General features: G+C 57.8%; 1 protein-coding gene across 4 annotated transcripts in view; it reads right to left on the bottom strand.

The window, feature by feature from the left end:
• Positions 1-14934, bottom strand: part of ITGB4 (integrin subunit beta 4) — a 30045-nt gene that overhangs the window by 2352 nt on the left and 12759 nt on the right. For 3 of the 4 annotated variants that reach the window (XM_038546582.1, XM_038546580.1, XM_038546579.1), the window contains 19 exons: positions 14752-14881; positions 14008-14130; positions 13808-13914; positions 12894-12927; positions 12523-12714; positions 12120-12223; positions 11761-11819; positions 11608-11631; positions 11044-11192; positions 10774-10953; positions 9528-9676; positions 6601-6805; positions 5690-5847; positions 5130-5310; positions 4852-4989; positions 2816-2998; positions 2608-2739; positions 505-741; positions 210-368 (listed from right to left, as the gene is read on the bottom strand). In XM_038546582.1, the coding sequence (XP_038402510.1) occupies positions 210-368; positions 505-741; positions 2608-2739; positions 2816-2998; positions 4852-4989; positions 5130-5310; positions 5690-5847; positions 6601-6805; positions 9528-9676; positions 10774-10953; positions 11044-11192; positions 11608-11631; positions 11761-11819; positions 12120-12223; positions 12523-12714; positions 12894-12927; positions 13808-13914; positions 14008-14130; positions 14752-14881 (2644 nt within the window). The remainder of the gene's footprint in view (positions 1-209; positions 369-504; positions 742-2607; positions 2740-2815; positions 2999-4851; positions 4990-5129; positions 5311-5689; positions 5848-6600; positions 6806-9527; positions 9677-10773; positions 10954-11043; positions 11193-11607; positions 11632-11760; positions 11820-12119; positions 12224-12522; positions 12715-12893; positions 12928-13807; positions 13915-14007; positions 14131-14751; positions 14882-14934) is intronic. The other variant, XM_038546581.1, reaches the window with a different exon arrangement.

Here is a 14934-nt window from a genome sequence, read left to right on the forward strand (position 1 = left end):
TCCAGGCCCCCTCCACAGCCTGCTGCCTCTCCTCCCCCAGCCCAGCACCCCCCTCCCCAAGGGACAGTGGCCATATTAGGCATCAGCAGTGATGGGGATGGAATGAGGGGTAAGATGCTGGGTTCGGGCAGTGACCGCAATGAGCAGATGGGTGACAGATGGAGCAGGACAGCTGTGGAGACACAACAGCATGGCCACCCCTGTACTACCTGGGCCCCGAAAGGGCGCTGCTGGCTGCCCAGCCAGGATTATAGTGTCTTGTGAGTTCCCAGAGGGAGGGAACCCCTTCATCTGGGCCCGACTCAGGGGCCCCAGGGCCCAGGACAGCGGAAGCCTGCTCCTCCCTTCTTCCCAGATGGGAGGGAGGCCTATGGCAGGACAAAACAGGAGTGAGAGGGCAGGAAGTGTGTGTGTGCTGGAGGATGGGCAGCGGGGCCAGTACCCTGAGCTCCCGGGGCTGGAGAGGAAGCGTCGGGGGAGGCAGGGCTGGTTGCAGACACTCACTGTGGGAGGAGAGGGAGGTGAGGGTGGAGTAGTCTCTGGGCAGCGTGGCAGAGTGGGAGTGTTCTGTGCGGGTCAGCGAGTGGTAGTCCCGCGTGAGGGTGGAGGATGTACTCAGCACCCGGTGGGACACGTGTGGGCTCAGGTGGGTCCCATAGGCAGTGTTGGCCACAGTCATCCTGTGCAGGGAGTTGGCGCTGCCCGGGAAGGCAAAGTCCATCCGTCCGTTCACCAGATGCTCTGCAGGAGGAGAGCAGCGTCACTGGCACAGACCTGTACCGGACCCAGAGCCCCATGGGGCAGGCTGTGGCCCTGGGAATTTCTAGGATTACCTATTTTCTGGGGCATGGCCTTGGCACAAAGAAAACCAGCCTCCCTTGGCCCACTAGGGACAGAGGCTCAATGTTCCTGGCCGAGCCCGAGGGGCCACACAGGCTCCTGCCACCTGTGTCCCCTGGCCCTCAGGATACCAGCGCAGTTGGTCTGAGCACCTCTGATGCCTACTGCCCTCGCGGTTAGCCCTGCCTTGGGTGGGGTGGAGCCCAAATGCCTGCCCTTGTGTCCCTTCAGGCCTCTGAGGGGTCTCCTTGGGTACGAGGGCCTGCCCCTGGGCTCCACAGGTTTCCGATGTTGTGCGTTTTGAGGACAGCCCGACCGCCTGCCCTGGGGGTCTGCCTGCGCGGTGGCACCTCCCCAGGCTCAGCCGGGGCCTTGATGGGCAGCCTGGCCACCGGGGGCCGGGCGGGCCCAGGCAGCAAGCGAGCAGCCCAGGGGTGCGGGGTCGGGGCGCGCGGGCAGGCCCGTCACCTCCGGGGGTGGCGCCGCCACCCTCCCCGCCCGCGCCCGCGTCCGCGCTGTGGTCCGGGGGGCCCCGGGGCGCCTCGCCGTCGGAGGAGCGCCCGCTGCTGGCCGACAGGCGCGGGATGAGCTCCGGGGGCAGCCGCCACGTGATGCGCCGCAGGTCCAGCTCCTCCCCCAGCAGGGGCTCGAACTTCCAGCCGCCGCCTTGGGAACAACGAAGGGCCGCGTTGGCACCGCCGGCGGGCGCGGGCGGCGGCGGGGCGGGGGCCAGCGAGCGAGCCGCTCCTCGGGCTCTCCGGGATCCTAGTGCGCGGGCCGGGGTGGGGAGCGGGGCGGGCCACGTGGTCGCGGAGCAGGCGACAGGCGGGACCCTCGGCCCGCGGCCCGCGAGGTGGAAGAGGGGCCCCTCCGTGTGAGCCAGGGCAGCCCGGGCTGCAGCTGCTGAGGATCGGGCCCCCAGGGGTGGCCCTGGCTCTGTCACCAGCTGTGAGGTCTCCTGCCTGGAGCCTCCGTTTCCTACCTGTGTACTGGAGAGAGTGCTCTCTGCCCTGCCTGTCTCCCCGGGACAGTTCCAGAAGCCACAGAGAGTGTTAGCACAGGTAGTGTTAGCAGCTGAGTTTGGGCACCTGATCCTTACCTCCTGTTCTTTCTCTCAGACCGACAAACCCCCCAGGACCCTTGGGTTCCTTAAGCCCAAGCCCTCTCAAGGCATGGATGGAAGAAAGAAATCCTGGAGGATGCTGACTCCTGGCATTCTATGATCGGTATCTGGTTTTACATATAGATCAGAAAACTGAGGCACAGAGAGGGTGAGCAGTTCGTGTGGTGGCCCACAGTGGAGCCAGAGCTAAAACTGATACCAGGGAGTCCAGTCGAGGGCCCTTTATCCCACACTGTGGGGAATCAGGAGGGAGGAGGAGCAGGACCCGGGACAGGCCAGGTGGTGGCTCTGGGCTCCTGGGCCATGCTTGCCTCCTCCCACATAGCCTTGTTCCTGGGAGGTGGCCTGACTGTCCTGGCTCCGTGACACAGCCTTCCAGGTGCGAGGCTGTGTTTCCATATGGTCCCATGTGCGTGAGCATACACAACCCTGTGTGCACCTACTTCCAAGCAAGTGTTTGCCTGCGCTTCTACACAGACGTGCACACGACTGCATGTGGGCCACTTTGGCTTTGTCCCCTCGGTACCCAGTGCCAATAAGGTGCTGCCAGATGGTAGGCTCTGGCTGCTTTGCTTTCTCTGGACCCCAGTGACAGCCCCGCCTCCTACCTGGGGCTTCCTCTCAGGGATCCCAGACCCACTCACCAGTGTCATCGGAGACACTAGGCCTCTGGCTGCCAGTAGGGGAGCGTAGAACGTCATCACTGTACATGAGGAAGCTCTCATAGTCTTCCCCACACTGGGCGTCCACAATGGGGATGTCCGGGATGATGGGGACTGTGGAGTGGGAAGGAGTGAGCCAGGGCCCCAGACTCGGCCTCCTGTCCTCCCCTATCCCCCCCGCCCCACTCACTGGACATGGGCCGCTTGGGCTGGGTGGCCAGGTTGATGATGGCCTCCCGCTCGGGCCCCCAGCCTGCCCCATTGCGCGCCTTCACCGTGTAGCGGTATGGCTGGGACTCCCGCAGGTTCTCAATGAGCAGCATCCGTTTCTTGGGACTGTCCACCAACACCTTCTTCATGGGCCCGATGGGTCCTGAGGCAGGGAGAGCACCTCAGATGGGTCATTCGAGGTTCCTGCCTGGCCCAGCCCTGCCTCTGATGTGGCAGCCTGGTGCTCAGCCCTTTACTTCCCAGACAGAGCACAAGAACAAGGCAGGGGGCAAGCAGCTATGGAATTCCCGGGGCGTGCCAAGCCCCTGAGAACCTAGGCAAAGCATTCAAAGAAGTGTCACCAACTCTCCGAAGGGCTCATCCTTAACTGGCAGAGCCAGGACAGGGCTCGAGGTGGCCCCACTGTCACCTCTATTGATTGGTACATGGTCTTGCATCCAGGGTGCCTGCACCCAAGGTGTGCACTCTAGTGGTGAGGCTGCCTGTGCCTCATTGTCCACAACCAAACCCCGAGTGCTGAAAGCAGAGCCATCCCAGCGCCCAGCACAGCTGCCATGGGGTCATAGGAGCGAGGCCTGGAGCAGAGGGTGGGCTCAGGAAAGCTGTGTTTCGTGAGAGCTAAGGGAGTTGGGGAGGAGTGAAGGGTGTGCAGGAAGGCCCAGCAGTGTCAGGTCAGCAGAGGGCAGAAGCCAAGCAACTCTCCTGTGCTCACGTCTAGAAGGGCAGACACACAGCCCTGGGAGAAAGGAGAAAGTGGCTCCTGTTAAGAGCAAGTTATGGTGTCTAGGCCCAGATACAATGGGAAGGCTGCCATGTTGGAAGCCTTCTGGAAACCAGAGAAGGCACAAAAGACTGGAGGCAGAAGGTCCCAGTCTCCAAAGAGGTCCCAGGGAGGGTTCTGGAAGATGATACCTAATAACACCCATGCTTAAAAAGAATGGACTTATGGAGGCCCATCAACCTGGGGGAGGTTTCTAGCTGCTAAGATGGGCACTGATTCTCGGCTCACCCCTCACATCTCGTTACCTAGTGAGAGAGGGGGAGGGGGCACCCACCAAAGTGCTGATGCCCTCATCCAGAAAGGTCATCCAGCACATAGCTGAGACCTCAGCAGCCTGAAGCCATGCCTAAGATGATCGAGGATGAATTTTTGATAGGATACATATCACTCCTGGGATTAAAGGCAGGGTCAGAGGACACTTCCTAATAGTGGTCATGGGTGAACCAGGTGTTATAAACCCAGAATGTGCCAGAGGGGTGATGCGGCTGCCGAGGTTGTATGTAGTCTGCTTGTCTGGTAAAGAGCAATGAGCCAAAGTCTAGAATAATCTTGCTGTCCTTTGCCCTGTTGGGCCACCCCCAGGAGTGCTAAGCCTGACCCATGTTAAGGTCCAGAGGTTGTATGAGGTGGTGAGCTCCCCATCCCTGGGACTGACCCAAGAAGAAGTGAGGGCACGAGGAGGAGGCCTCTGCACCAGGTGAGATATGGAACTCATTTCCCTCACTTTCTCATCTTGGCAATTGGCAAAGCTGCCCACCGTTCCCTCCCTTCTAAGACTGGGAAGAAACAGTGCTTCCAGGCACTCTGGCCTCGTGGCTACCAGATAAAATGTTACACGAGCCGTACTAAAAAAAATTATTTATCTGAAATTCAGGATATCCCCAATTTGCTAAATCTGGTAAATCTACTTTGGCCTTAAGAGAACCGTGCAGAAATGAGCCACCCTGGTTGGCTGTATGGGAAGGTACTCCTGAACTTGTGAGCTCACTGCACATCCAACTCACACCTCCCATTCCCCCCTGCCCTGTGAGTTTCTGGGCTTGGTCTTGGGATGAGGTTAACCCAAACCTGACCACAAATCTCACGATGCCTCAGGGAACCGGACATCTGTGGTTCATCCGCCGACCTGGGTGGCATGACCTCCCTCCTGCTCTTTGCCCCCTCCCCTTCCTGCTGTCCCCAGGGGTTGGGGGGTGGGGAGTCCAGGTCCTTACGGTTGTCCTCGTTGACCAAGCCGTAGCAGACCTCGTAGGCCGTGATCTCGCCGTTGGTCTCAGCTGGCTCACCCCAGCTCAGCTGGGTCACCGTAGAGGAGACGACATTGAAGGCCAGCCGCCCTGGCTCGCTGGGCACTGGCGGAGGAAGGGGGCCATACAAGAAGAAAGCTGTCAGCAGCTGCAGGGGGAGGGTGGGGTTCTGCAGGTGAGGGGGGCAGATTGGGCAGGCTGGCATCAGGGTAGCTCGGGGACAGACAGAGGTGGTGAAGCCTCACCTTCCTGCTGCGTGCGGCAGGACACCAAGGAGCTGTACGGGCCCTCGCCCTGGGCCCCATAGGCGCACACCTTCATCTCATAGTCGCAATATGGGTACAGGTTGGTGAGCTCCACTGAGGGCACTTTGCTGTCAAGCAGGTGGGCTTCGGACTCAGAGTCACCCTGGATCCAGTACTTCACCTGCCCCCGGGGGAGGAATTGGTCAGTGGGGAGCGGCAAGTGCCAGAGCTTCTCTTATTGTCCCCTCTGCACAGATGGAACACCGAGGGGTTGGGGACCTGCCAGGTTCACACAGTAGGCCTGGGGCAGAACTGGGGTGTCTCCTGGATGAGTGGAGGGGGCCACAAAACCAGGAAAGAGGGCAAATGTCTGAAAACTTCAGGGATGGGTCCTCCCTCTTCCCCAGGCAGATAGGGGAGCCCCTGTCCACCTATGCTTGGCCCCCTAGGGTGGAGCATACCCTCTCTGCCCTCTCAGGGGCCCTCTGGCCTCAGGTGGCCCATGTCCCCATTGGGTACCAGGCCTCCCCATCTACCTCCCTCGTTGCCTCCCACCTTACCCTGTACCCTGCTGGCTTGCCAGGAGGGGGCAGCCAGTTGAAGTGGATTTTCCGGGACCCGGCAGCCTTGGCATTAGGGTTCTGAGGGGCACCCAGGTCACCATGCTGGGATGGGAAGGATGACAGCATCTGGCTTGTGAAGTTCCTGTCCAGTTCATCTGTAGTGGACCAAGGCCAAGTGGAGCAGCCAGCTCAGCCACCCGCGCCCCTTTGAGGCAAGAATCCACCCTCACCACCAGGGGGCTCCGGAGATTCAGTTAAACCCTCGGGGCCAAACACTTCCCCACCAGCTCTCCACTGACAGCTGCCCATCCATTCTGGAGGAATGAGAAGGAGGAGGGAATTGGTCTAGCCTTCTTTCTCCCTTGGCAGCCAAGGGAATGTTCCAGGTGTTCGAACATTTGTTCGTATGCACCCCCTCCTCCCCTCTACCCTGAGAATCCTCTCTCCTCTCCTATCTTCTCAGCAAACCTCTGGCGGGGGCTGCTCACAGACACCGCCATACTGGAAGCTAAGGACCCATAAAAATTGGTTGCACTCTTTAGGAAACACCTGCATTTTAGCTGGAACTGAGGCTCAAGTCAAAGGGCTAAGGCCTAGCAGTGGGGTTCATGGTGCTGCCAGCAGGCTGGGTAGCCATGACGTGACTCCACCCTCTCAGGTTGAGAGCACAGTTGCCAGATAAAATGCAGGACCTGTAGTTCAGCCAGAATTTAAGATAAATAACAATAGGATAAGTATATCCCAACTGTTGCATGGGACAGACTTATATACAACTGTTCCTTGACTATCTGAAGTCCAGATTTCACTGGGCAACCTGTATTTTTTCTTGCCAAGACTGGCAGCCTCAGTGGAGAGGCCCCCAACCCCCTGCTCTGTACCTGCTCAAGCACACCCCAGGCTCTGCGTACCTCGTTCCCCAATGACGACGGTGGCTAAGTGGGGCTGGCCCAGGCGGGCCCCAAACTTGGGGTTGCTGAGTTGAATGTGGAAGCGGCGGGTCTGGCCGCCCCGCAGGAGGGCATCCATCTCCTGCAGCTCCAGGAGCTTCACCTGCAGCTCCTTCCAGGTCTCCCCAGGTTGGAAGAGTAGGTCACCCTCTGCGGGGATGTAGTCCTGGGAGTGGGATGGGGTCAGGGTCAGGCCAGACCAGGGGACTGAATCACGCCAAGCGCCCCACTCCAACCTCACATTACAGCAGAGACCATCCCACGTGGACACGAAATGGCTCGTGTTTCTATAGCACCACCTGTGCACCAAGCACTTTACAAATATTAGCTCATTTGACCCTCACAGCTATGTGAGGTGCAGCTATTACTGTCTCCATTTTACAGATGAGGAACCGAGGCACACGGAGGTAGAGAAACTTACCCAAGTTCACCGGGTCGTTGTGATAGAGCTGAGATTTGAACCAAGGCTCAGAGATGGGGATGTACAGCAGACAGAGAGAGCCCTACACAGGTAGGCTCCACCCAGGAAGTTCCTCCCTCCTGCATCGTGGCTCTGAAGTCTGGGATCCCACCAGGCCCCAGGCCCTGCTTCCTGGGTAGGGGGCCTCCTATCAGTGCCAGCATGCTTGCTTGCTTGCTTGCTTTTTTTTTTTTTTTAAGATTTTATTTATTTACTTGAGAGAGAGAGAATCCAAGCAGGGTAGGGTAGGGAGAAGGGAGAGGGAGGAGCAGGCTCCCCGCTGAGCAGGGAGCCAGCTGTGGGCTTGATCCCAGGACTCCGGGATCATGACCTGAGCCAAAGGCAGATGCTTAACCTGAGCCACCCAGACGCCCCTCCAGCTTTCTTCTTTCAATGCCCCAGAGCTCTCCTGAGAGGTCAGGATGCGTACATACGTGTTGGGGTCCACCCTGCAACTGAGAGGGGCGGGGGCAGCCCGCTTCTGCTCACAAGAGACCACTAGGGGGCGCTGCAAGCCAACATTTTAAGTCCAGGCCCAGCAGGGGGCAAATTCAAGTATAACAAACCCAGAAACAGTGCAAGCCTAAGAAAAGCAGGAGTTACCTGCTAGACCACTGACCTGGGGGGAACATTTCCAAACGTCAAAGGCACAAAACTCAACGCTGGGGGAACTGTACTAGATCAAAGGAGGCTTCAGACCCACAACAAAATGCAAGGCCAGATCCTTGACTGGTTTCTGGACTGAGGCCAAAAAAAACAAAACAAAAACCTATAGATGTGAACAAGGGGAAGTCTGAATGTGGACCAATTATTAGGTAATACTACACTGTGAGGTTTCCTAAAGTTCGTAATGATACAGTTGTGTAGAAGAGCCTCGTTCTCAGCAGGTTCTGGCAGAAACTTTAGAGTCAATGTGATGTCTATGACTTACTTGGAATAGTTCGGCAAACGCAATGGAACACAACTCTCTCCCTGTCTCTCTACAGTTACAGATAAGAGATACACAACCACACATACATCTGTATCTATGTACGTGCATCTATTCCTGTATCTGAACAGGAGAGAGAAAATAAATATTAACTGGTGACTCCATGAAAAGTGTAAATGGGTGCTAATGTTAGGAGTCTTTTCATTTTTCTGTAGGTTTGAAGTTTTTCAAAATAAAAAGTTGAGAAATAATGTTTTTAAAAACATGTGAATACCAAAATATCTTTATAAAAGCACAGAAGGGGACGCCTGGGTGGCTCAGCAGTTTAGCGCCTGCCTTTGGCCCAGGGTGTGATCCTGGAGTCCCGGGATCGAGTCCCACATTGGGCTCCCTGCATGGAGCCTGCTTTTCCCTCTGCCTGTGTCTCTGCCTCTCTCTCTTTCTGTGTCTCTCATGAATAAATAAATAAAATCTTAAAAAAATAAAATAAAATAAAATAAAATAAAATAAAATAAAATAAAAATAAAAGCACAGAAGGACTGCCAGAGTCCAGAATCTCTTTTATGGAGATTCTCTTTAATATGGTCGATTTAGGGAAATTTATGGACCTGCAAATTCTTCTTTGGAACTTTTATTGGGAGCACTGAAGCAGTAATGAGAACTGTTCCTTCCAATAAAAGGAAGTGTGGCCAGGCTGCGGGAGCCCACTGAGCTCAGGCTCGCCTGCATTTGCCAAACAGGCCTGTGGGCCCAGTGAGACTAGATTCTATTACTCTGAGTGAATTGCTGATATGAATATTTTTAGTTCGTAAATGTTGATAATAAATGCTGAAAAACAACCAAACCTGAAAGCCAAGTCAAGCACAACCAACAGCTGGATTTGGCTCTTTGCTAAGACTGGGGCCCAGTGATGGAAGGGATGGGGGCCCATGTGCACGGGACTCCCTGCCTTCAAGGGCTGCTCCTGCAGGTTGGCCCTGGGAGTGCCTGCCAGGCAAACCGAGACAGCCCTTGGCGGGGGTCTGTCCAAAGCCCCAGGTGGTGCCTGGATGGCTCAGTAAGTTAAGCATCTGACTCTTGATTTCAGCTCAGGTCATGATCTCAGGGTCCTGGGATCCAGCCCCACCCGGCTCCATGCTCAACAGAATCTGCTTGTCCCTCTCCCTCTGCTCATCCCCTGCTCTCTCTATCTCTCATAAACAAATAAACAAACAAACAAATAAATAAAATATTGAAAAAAGAAAAAAGGAGACGTTCAAAGCCCCAGGACTCCTGCCCTGATAGATACTGGGCTATTGGAAGGGAGACACGAATGATCTGGCCTTGATCCTGGCAGCGATGGGGCCTCACTTCGGGCACCACTAGCAGAAGCAGGTAGATGTGTCCTTTGGAAGCTAAGCAGGGGCATCACCAGCATCCAGGGACTGGACATGGCCACTGGCATGTCCTGCTGTCACCAGGCCCCTGGGAGATGCCTCTGACCCTGCAGCAGAGCCTTACCCGGTTGCCTTGTGCAGTGTTATCCTGTGTGCGGTAGGAGACCTGGGACTTGCCACTGTCCAGGATGCGCCGGACGACAGGAATGCGGGCCACTTGCTCCCCGCCGCTGACCAAGAACTCGGGCTTCTCGAAGGACACTATCCCGCTGGCTGCAAGGACCAAGGCACCAGTCAGGGCATCCGGGCCTCGGTGCCTTCTCAACAGCCACCCTCCTTCTGGCCCAGCCCAGCCAAGACTCTGGGACTCTACTTGTCCTTTCTTTTTTCTTTCTTTCTTTTTTTTTTTAAGATTTATTTATTTATTTATTTATTTATTTATTTATTTATTTATTTATTTATGATAGAGAGAGAGAGAGAGAGAGAGAGAGAGAGAGAGGCAGAGACACAGGAGGAGGGAGAAGCAGGCTCCATGCCGGGAGCCTGACGCGGGACTCGATCTGGGACTCCAGGATCACGCCCTGAGCCAAAGGCAGGCGCCAAACCTCTGAGCCACCCAGGGATCCCCTACTTGTCCTTTCCTCACCCCACTGCTCTCTGGGGGGAGGAGAGGAAAGGAAAGGAAAATTCTCCCAGGAAAGACTGAGGGGGCTGGAACAGTGTCCAGGTGACATCCTGGAAGTGTCAGGGCAGAGGAAGGAGGTCCCACAAGGGCACAGCCAGACATGAGGCCCCGAGACTGAGGGCTGGGGCAGAGCAGGACAAAGTCCTCAGTGCTAGAGCAGGTTGGGAGGAGGCTCAGGGACCAGAGCAGGTGCTCTGGGTGCAGGAAGGACGGTTGTCAACAACCTGGGGTTCTCGAGGAGCAGGAGGGATGGCAGTGAGGGTGTCAGTGGGGCAGTGCCTTGCTTCCCCTCCGGGTAGGCTTGGGTGAAAGGAGCTCCCACTGCCCTCCCTGCTCTGATGTCCCGGCATCCTGTGGAGACCCATCCAACCTCCCAAGTTCAAAGGCCAAGAGGGAGGGAAGAACAAGGGGAGGGACAGGGGCAACCTCAGGAAGACCCAGCCCCCTGTGAGGATTAAAACAGAAGCTCCCACACTGAGTGCTCATGACCAGGCAGCGATGCACTGCCATGTACCCCTCTCGAGAGCCAGACACCCATTTTACAGATGGAGAAACCAAGGCCCACAGAGGTTAAGTGACTTGCCTAGGCCACACAGCCAGGCCCCATCTCCACTCCGATATCAGGAGGAACAAGTGTTCCCAGAGCCCCCCGTCTGCACCCCCTGCGCCCCCCACCCTGACCCACCTTGCTCCTTGATGATGGTGATGTTTACCAAGCGGCGCCCGAGGGTGGCCGTGCCCATGGGTACGTCGATGGCCTCCACCAGCAGCTGCTTCTCATCGTCATCCTCGGGCCGGATAAAGAGGGGTACCCGCACGTCTACCAGCTCCACGCCCTCCTGGAACTCCACCATGCCCCGGGCATCTGGGGGGGTGTCGGGGGTCACAGACGGGTCAGGGGGCCGCACAGGGGTGGGAGGCACAAGGCAGCGGTGCAGGGAGCCTGCCCACCTACCCTGGTCTGCAGTGAGGGTGTAGTAGCCGGGGGCCACCTTGAGCTCGTGGAAAGCCCCCTGCTCCACGTGCTTCTCTGTCAGCTTGAGCAGGGCCTGCTTGGCCGAGCGCGGCGCCGTCAGCACCGTGTCCACAATGGTGTGGTCCTGCCTGGAGTGGGGCGGGGGGGTTAGGTGGGAAGTGTCAGGCTGGCCACTATGCTGGCCCTTGCCCACCCCCAGCCCTGCCTGTCCTCTCCCCATCAGGGGACAAGACGCCGTGCAGCAAAAGGTGCAGGGTCTTCAGAACAGGGCAGTCCTGGGGGCCCATGCTGGCCCCACCACCTCATCATGAGCCTCAGGGTCCTCATCTATGAAATAAGGCCCCTCCCGAGAGCCCCCCTGCCCCAGCCACACTCCTACAGGTGGGATCCCAGAAGTAGATGCAGGACAGAAAAGATGCTAAGGGCATGGGCGCTAGAGTCAGACAGCCTGAGTCCAAATCCTGCCTCCATTTCTCAGTAACTCGGTAATCTTGGGCAAGATACCCAACTGGGGGCTGCCCCACCCGTGTGCCTTCAACTCACTTTTTCCCAGAGTTGGGCTGCTGCCTGCGGAGGACAAAGAGGGGACCGTGAGCCACACAGTGTCAGAGGTAGAGGCACACCCTGCTTGGGGGGTACCCCTAGAGTTGGCAGTATGGGCAGCTCCCCCCACCAACCCTGGGCACCAACACCCACCGGAATTTGGTCTGCTGGATCTTGTGTGTGTCTGTGATCTGTCTGTACACCTCATTCAGCTGCCAGGCAAGGAAAGGCATGAGGCTGGCGCCCTGGGGAAGCCTCTCTACCCAGAGCCATCCAGGCCCAGAGGACATGACTGGCTGGGGACATGCACACGGGCGTGCACATTGCCCTGTCCCCTTCTGGAAACATTCACAAGGATGACCCCAGGCCAGGCACATATCCAAGGAAGCCCCTCTTTCCTACTTGGAGAAATCCAGGTTCTATGGCTGCTTTCCCCCTGTTCTCCCTCTACTGGGATCACGCCCAGGCCCAGAGATGCCAGCTGCCCCAGGGTCAGCTTCTTTGGCCCTTACGTTTTCCTCCACCTCCTGGCGCAGTTGGTCACATTCTCGCGTGCCAGGCTTTAGCAGGTTCTCGGTGCATAGGCGGGCGAGGCGCAGGGACAGCCCATAGGGCACTAGGGACAGGCAGGGATGGGTGTCATCAGCTCCCTGTACAAGCAGGCACCCTGGGAGCCCCCTCCAGGAGCCGTGCTAGGATGCGGGGCAGCAGGGGGTTGGGGGGCATGGAGCTGGGTGGCTGAAACCCTGAGGCTTGTAGCACCATCAGGAAGGGTAGAAGGTGGCCAAGCCTGTGCCTGCACCCGACACCCAGAGAAAGCAGGAACGCTGTGATCTGAACCCTGGAACAGTGATAAATGTGCCCCAGGCCCCAGGGGCACTGCCAAGAGCCACTGTGCCAAGCTCCGGCCCTCACCCAGCTCTGTGGGGTTGATGCTGGAGGTGTGGGTGGCAAAGCCAGGCCGCTGCACGTTGTTGGTGATTTTCCATCTGACCATGTCACGTCCCTTGAGGTTCCCGCTGCGTAGCATGGGCGTGTCCAGGTGGTCGGAGGCCATCAGGTTCTCCCGCAGCATGTAGTGGTCCTCCTTGAAGCCCACCATGTGACCTGCATGACAGGGTCCTCAGCATAGGGCCTCACCTTACACCCTCCCGGCCAGACCCCCTCAAGGTGGGAGTCCAGGCCTCGTGGCTCTGTTCCAGGTTCAGCCACTACTTCCCCTCCACCCTATCTGGGAGAATGAGCGGCCAGAGTCCTTGCCGCCCCTGCAGATGCTGGACCAGTACCTCGGTTGCAGCAAGGAAGAAGTGCCAGGCAAGCCTAGAAGACAAGGTGGGGGAGGGGGGATGAGGGTTGGGACAACTGCCCGAGCGCAGGTAAGCCCCTCCAGTCACCCCCTCTCCATGCCAATTGTCCAGAGGGGCACCAGTGCCTTCCCTAGACACCGGGACATCAAGGAAGTCAAAGGGATCTAGGTGTGGAGCACCTAGGGTGAGGACAGAGGGTGATGGGGCCAGAGGATTCCCAGTTGGTGGGACCCTGGTCCTGCCAGATGATCTGTAAAGTAAAGGATCTATGATCGAACCCATTTGAGAAGCACTGAATTCATTCCCCATGCCCCTCTTAGGGTTTCACTATGCGTACAACTAGATCAAAGGCTTGGAGAAGTCCCGCAGAGAAGAAGCCTCTTCTTCAAATGTATTTGATCATAGTTGTCTTTTTTTCTTTATAACACATACTAACATCCCATAATATTGGGGCTATTACACGGTATTTCCCTGCTCCTACGATTCAGTATTCCGTGCCAGGCCACCCTCCGTGCTTTCCTGCCTCTTATCTTTTCTCCCCAGGGAGACTATCCGCTCCTGGCTCCTGGCGCAAGGCCCTTTCTTCCCTATTGGCTCCCATGGCTCTTTGCATGTGCCTGACCTGAGGGTAAGTGGTCTCAGGTATGGGCCACTGATGGTTGACAGAAGCAGAGGGCTGGGGTGGGGAGGGCACTAGAGCTGGGCGGAAGACGTGGGTTCACCCGGCCTCTGCCACCTATGGAGACCTTGGTGGGGAGAGGGGGTGGAGACCCTGGGGTAACTGGGGACCCTGGTGGAGGGTGAGGACCTGGTGGAGGTAGTGGTCCCTAGTGAGGGATGGGGACCCTGGGGTAAGTGGGGACCCTGGCAGGGGATGGGGAGGGAGCTCCCACCTTGCAGCAGGCACAGTACTTCCAGCAGAGCAGCAACAGCAGTGCCAGGAGCAGCAGGAGGAAGATGAGCAGAGGGATGAGCCACCAGAAGGACCTGGGTGGGCACTCTAGGGACGAAGGGGAGGAAGGAAAGGAAGAAGGCGATGCCCATTCCCCCTAGGCCCTGCCGGACCGCCCGCTGGCCCTGTCTGCAGGCTCACCTTTCTTCTTGTGCACCAGGACAGTGCTGTTGGGCCCCGGGGTGCCGTCGCCCTCCACGGTATAGCTGTATGTGCAGTCATCCTCCTCATCCCGGAAGGAGCAGTGCTCCAACACCTCCTCTCCTGCACCCACAGATGGTCAGCAGGGCACCCCAGGCCTCAGGAGGTGTCCTCTACTCTGGGGCCCACTGTTCCCATTGCACATCTCCCTGGGGGAGCATGCAAGTCCCCTGGCACAGGGCCAGGGTGAGGAGGGGCACTGCCCTGTCCCTGCCTGGGAGCATCAAAGGCTGCAAATCTGTGCCCCACGCCCACTTCCCCATCCTGGGTGTCACTCAGGAACTTGGCTTCTAAAACACTGATCTGACCTGCAGGAGAGGAGGCTGTGTGCCCCCATGGCCAGACTATGTGCCTCTACTGTGTTCATATCCCTGCCCGGCTATCTGCTCCCTGCCCAGGCCAGGTTCCCCCTCCCCAGACTCTTTGGCCCCTACTCAGCTGTGCATCCTGCTGGGGTCCGTGTGTCCTGACAAGCCCGCGTGTCCATGCCCAGTCGGTGTGCCCTATGTGCATTCTGTGACCTATCCCCAGTCTGGAATCCCTCTCTCTCACCTGCATGATCTCAGCGTGGATTGTGAGCCTTCCGCCCAGCTCTCCAGCCCCACCCAGATGAGTGACACACCCTACCCATCGGATGCCCTTTGCCTAGGTTCTTAGCACCCGGTCCTCAGCGCTGCATCACACCTTTCTTAAGCTCGTCCACCATCTTGACCTTGAAGCTGCACTCCTCGCACTTGCGGCCCTTCTTCTCACCGGTGCCCCAGGCTTGGCACTGCACACAGGAGCGCAGGTCCTCACAGAGGCCCAGGCGGATCTGGGTAGGGGATGAGGGGAGACCGGGACTGTGTTGGGTGGCTGCCTGGCCTG

Source organism: Canis lupus, chromosome 9, assembly GCF_011100685.1.
Source record: "Canis lupus familiaris isolate Mischka breed German Shepherd chromosome 9, alternate assembly UU_Cfam_GSD_1.0, whole genome shotgun sequence".
Classification (NCBI taxonomy): Eukaryota; Metazoa; Chordata; class Mammalia; order Carnivora; family Canidae; genus Canis; species Canis lupus.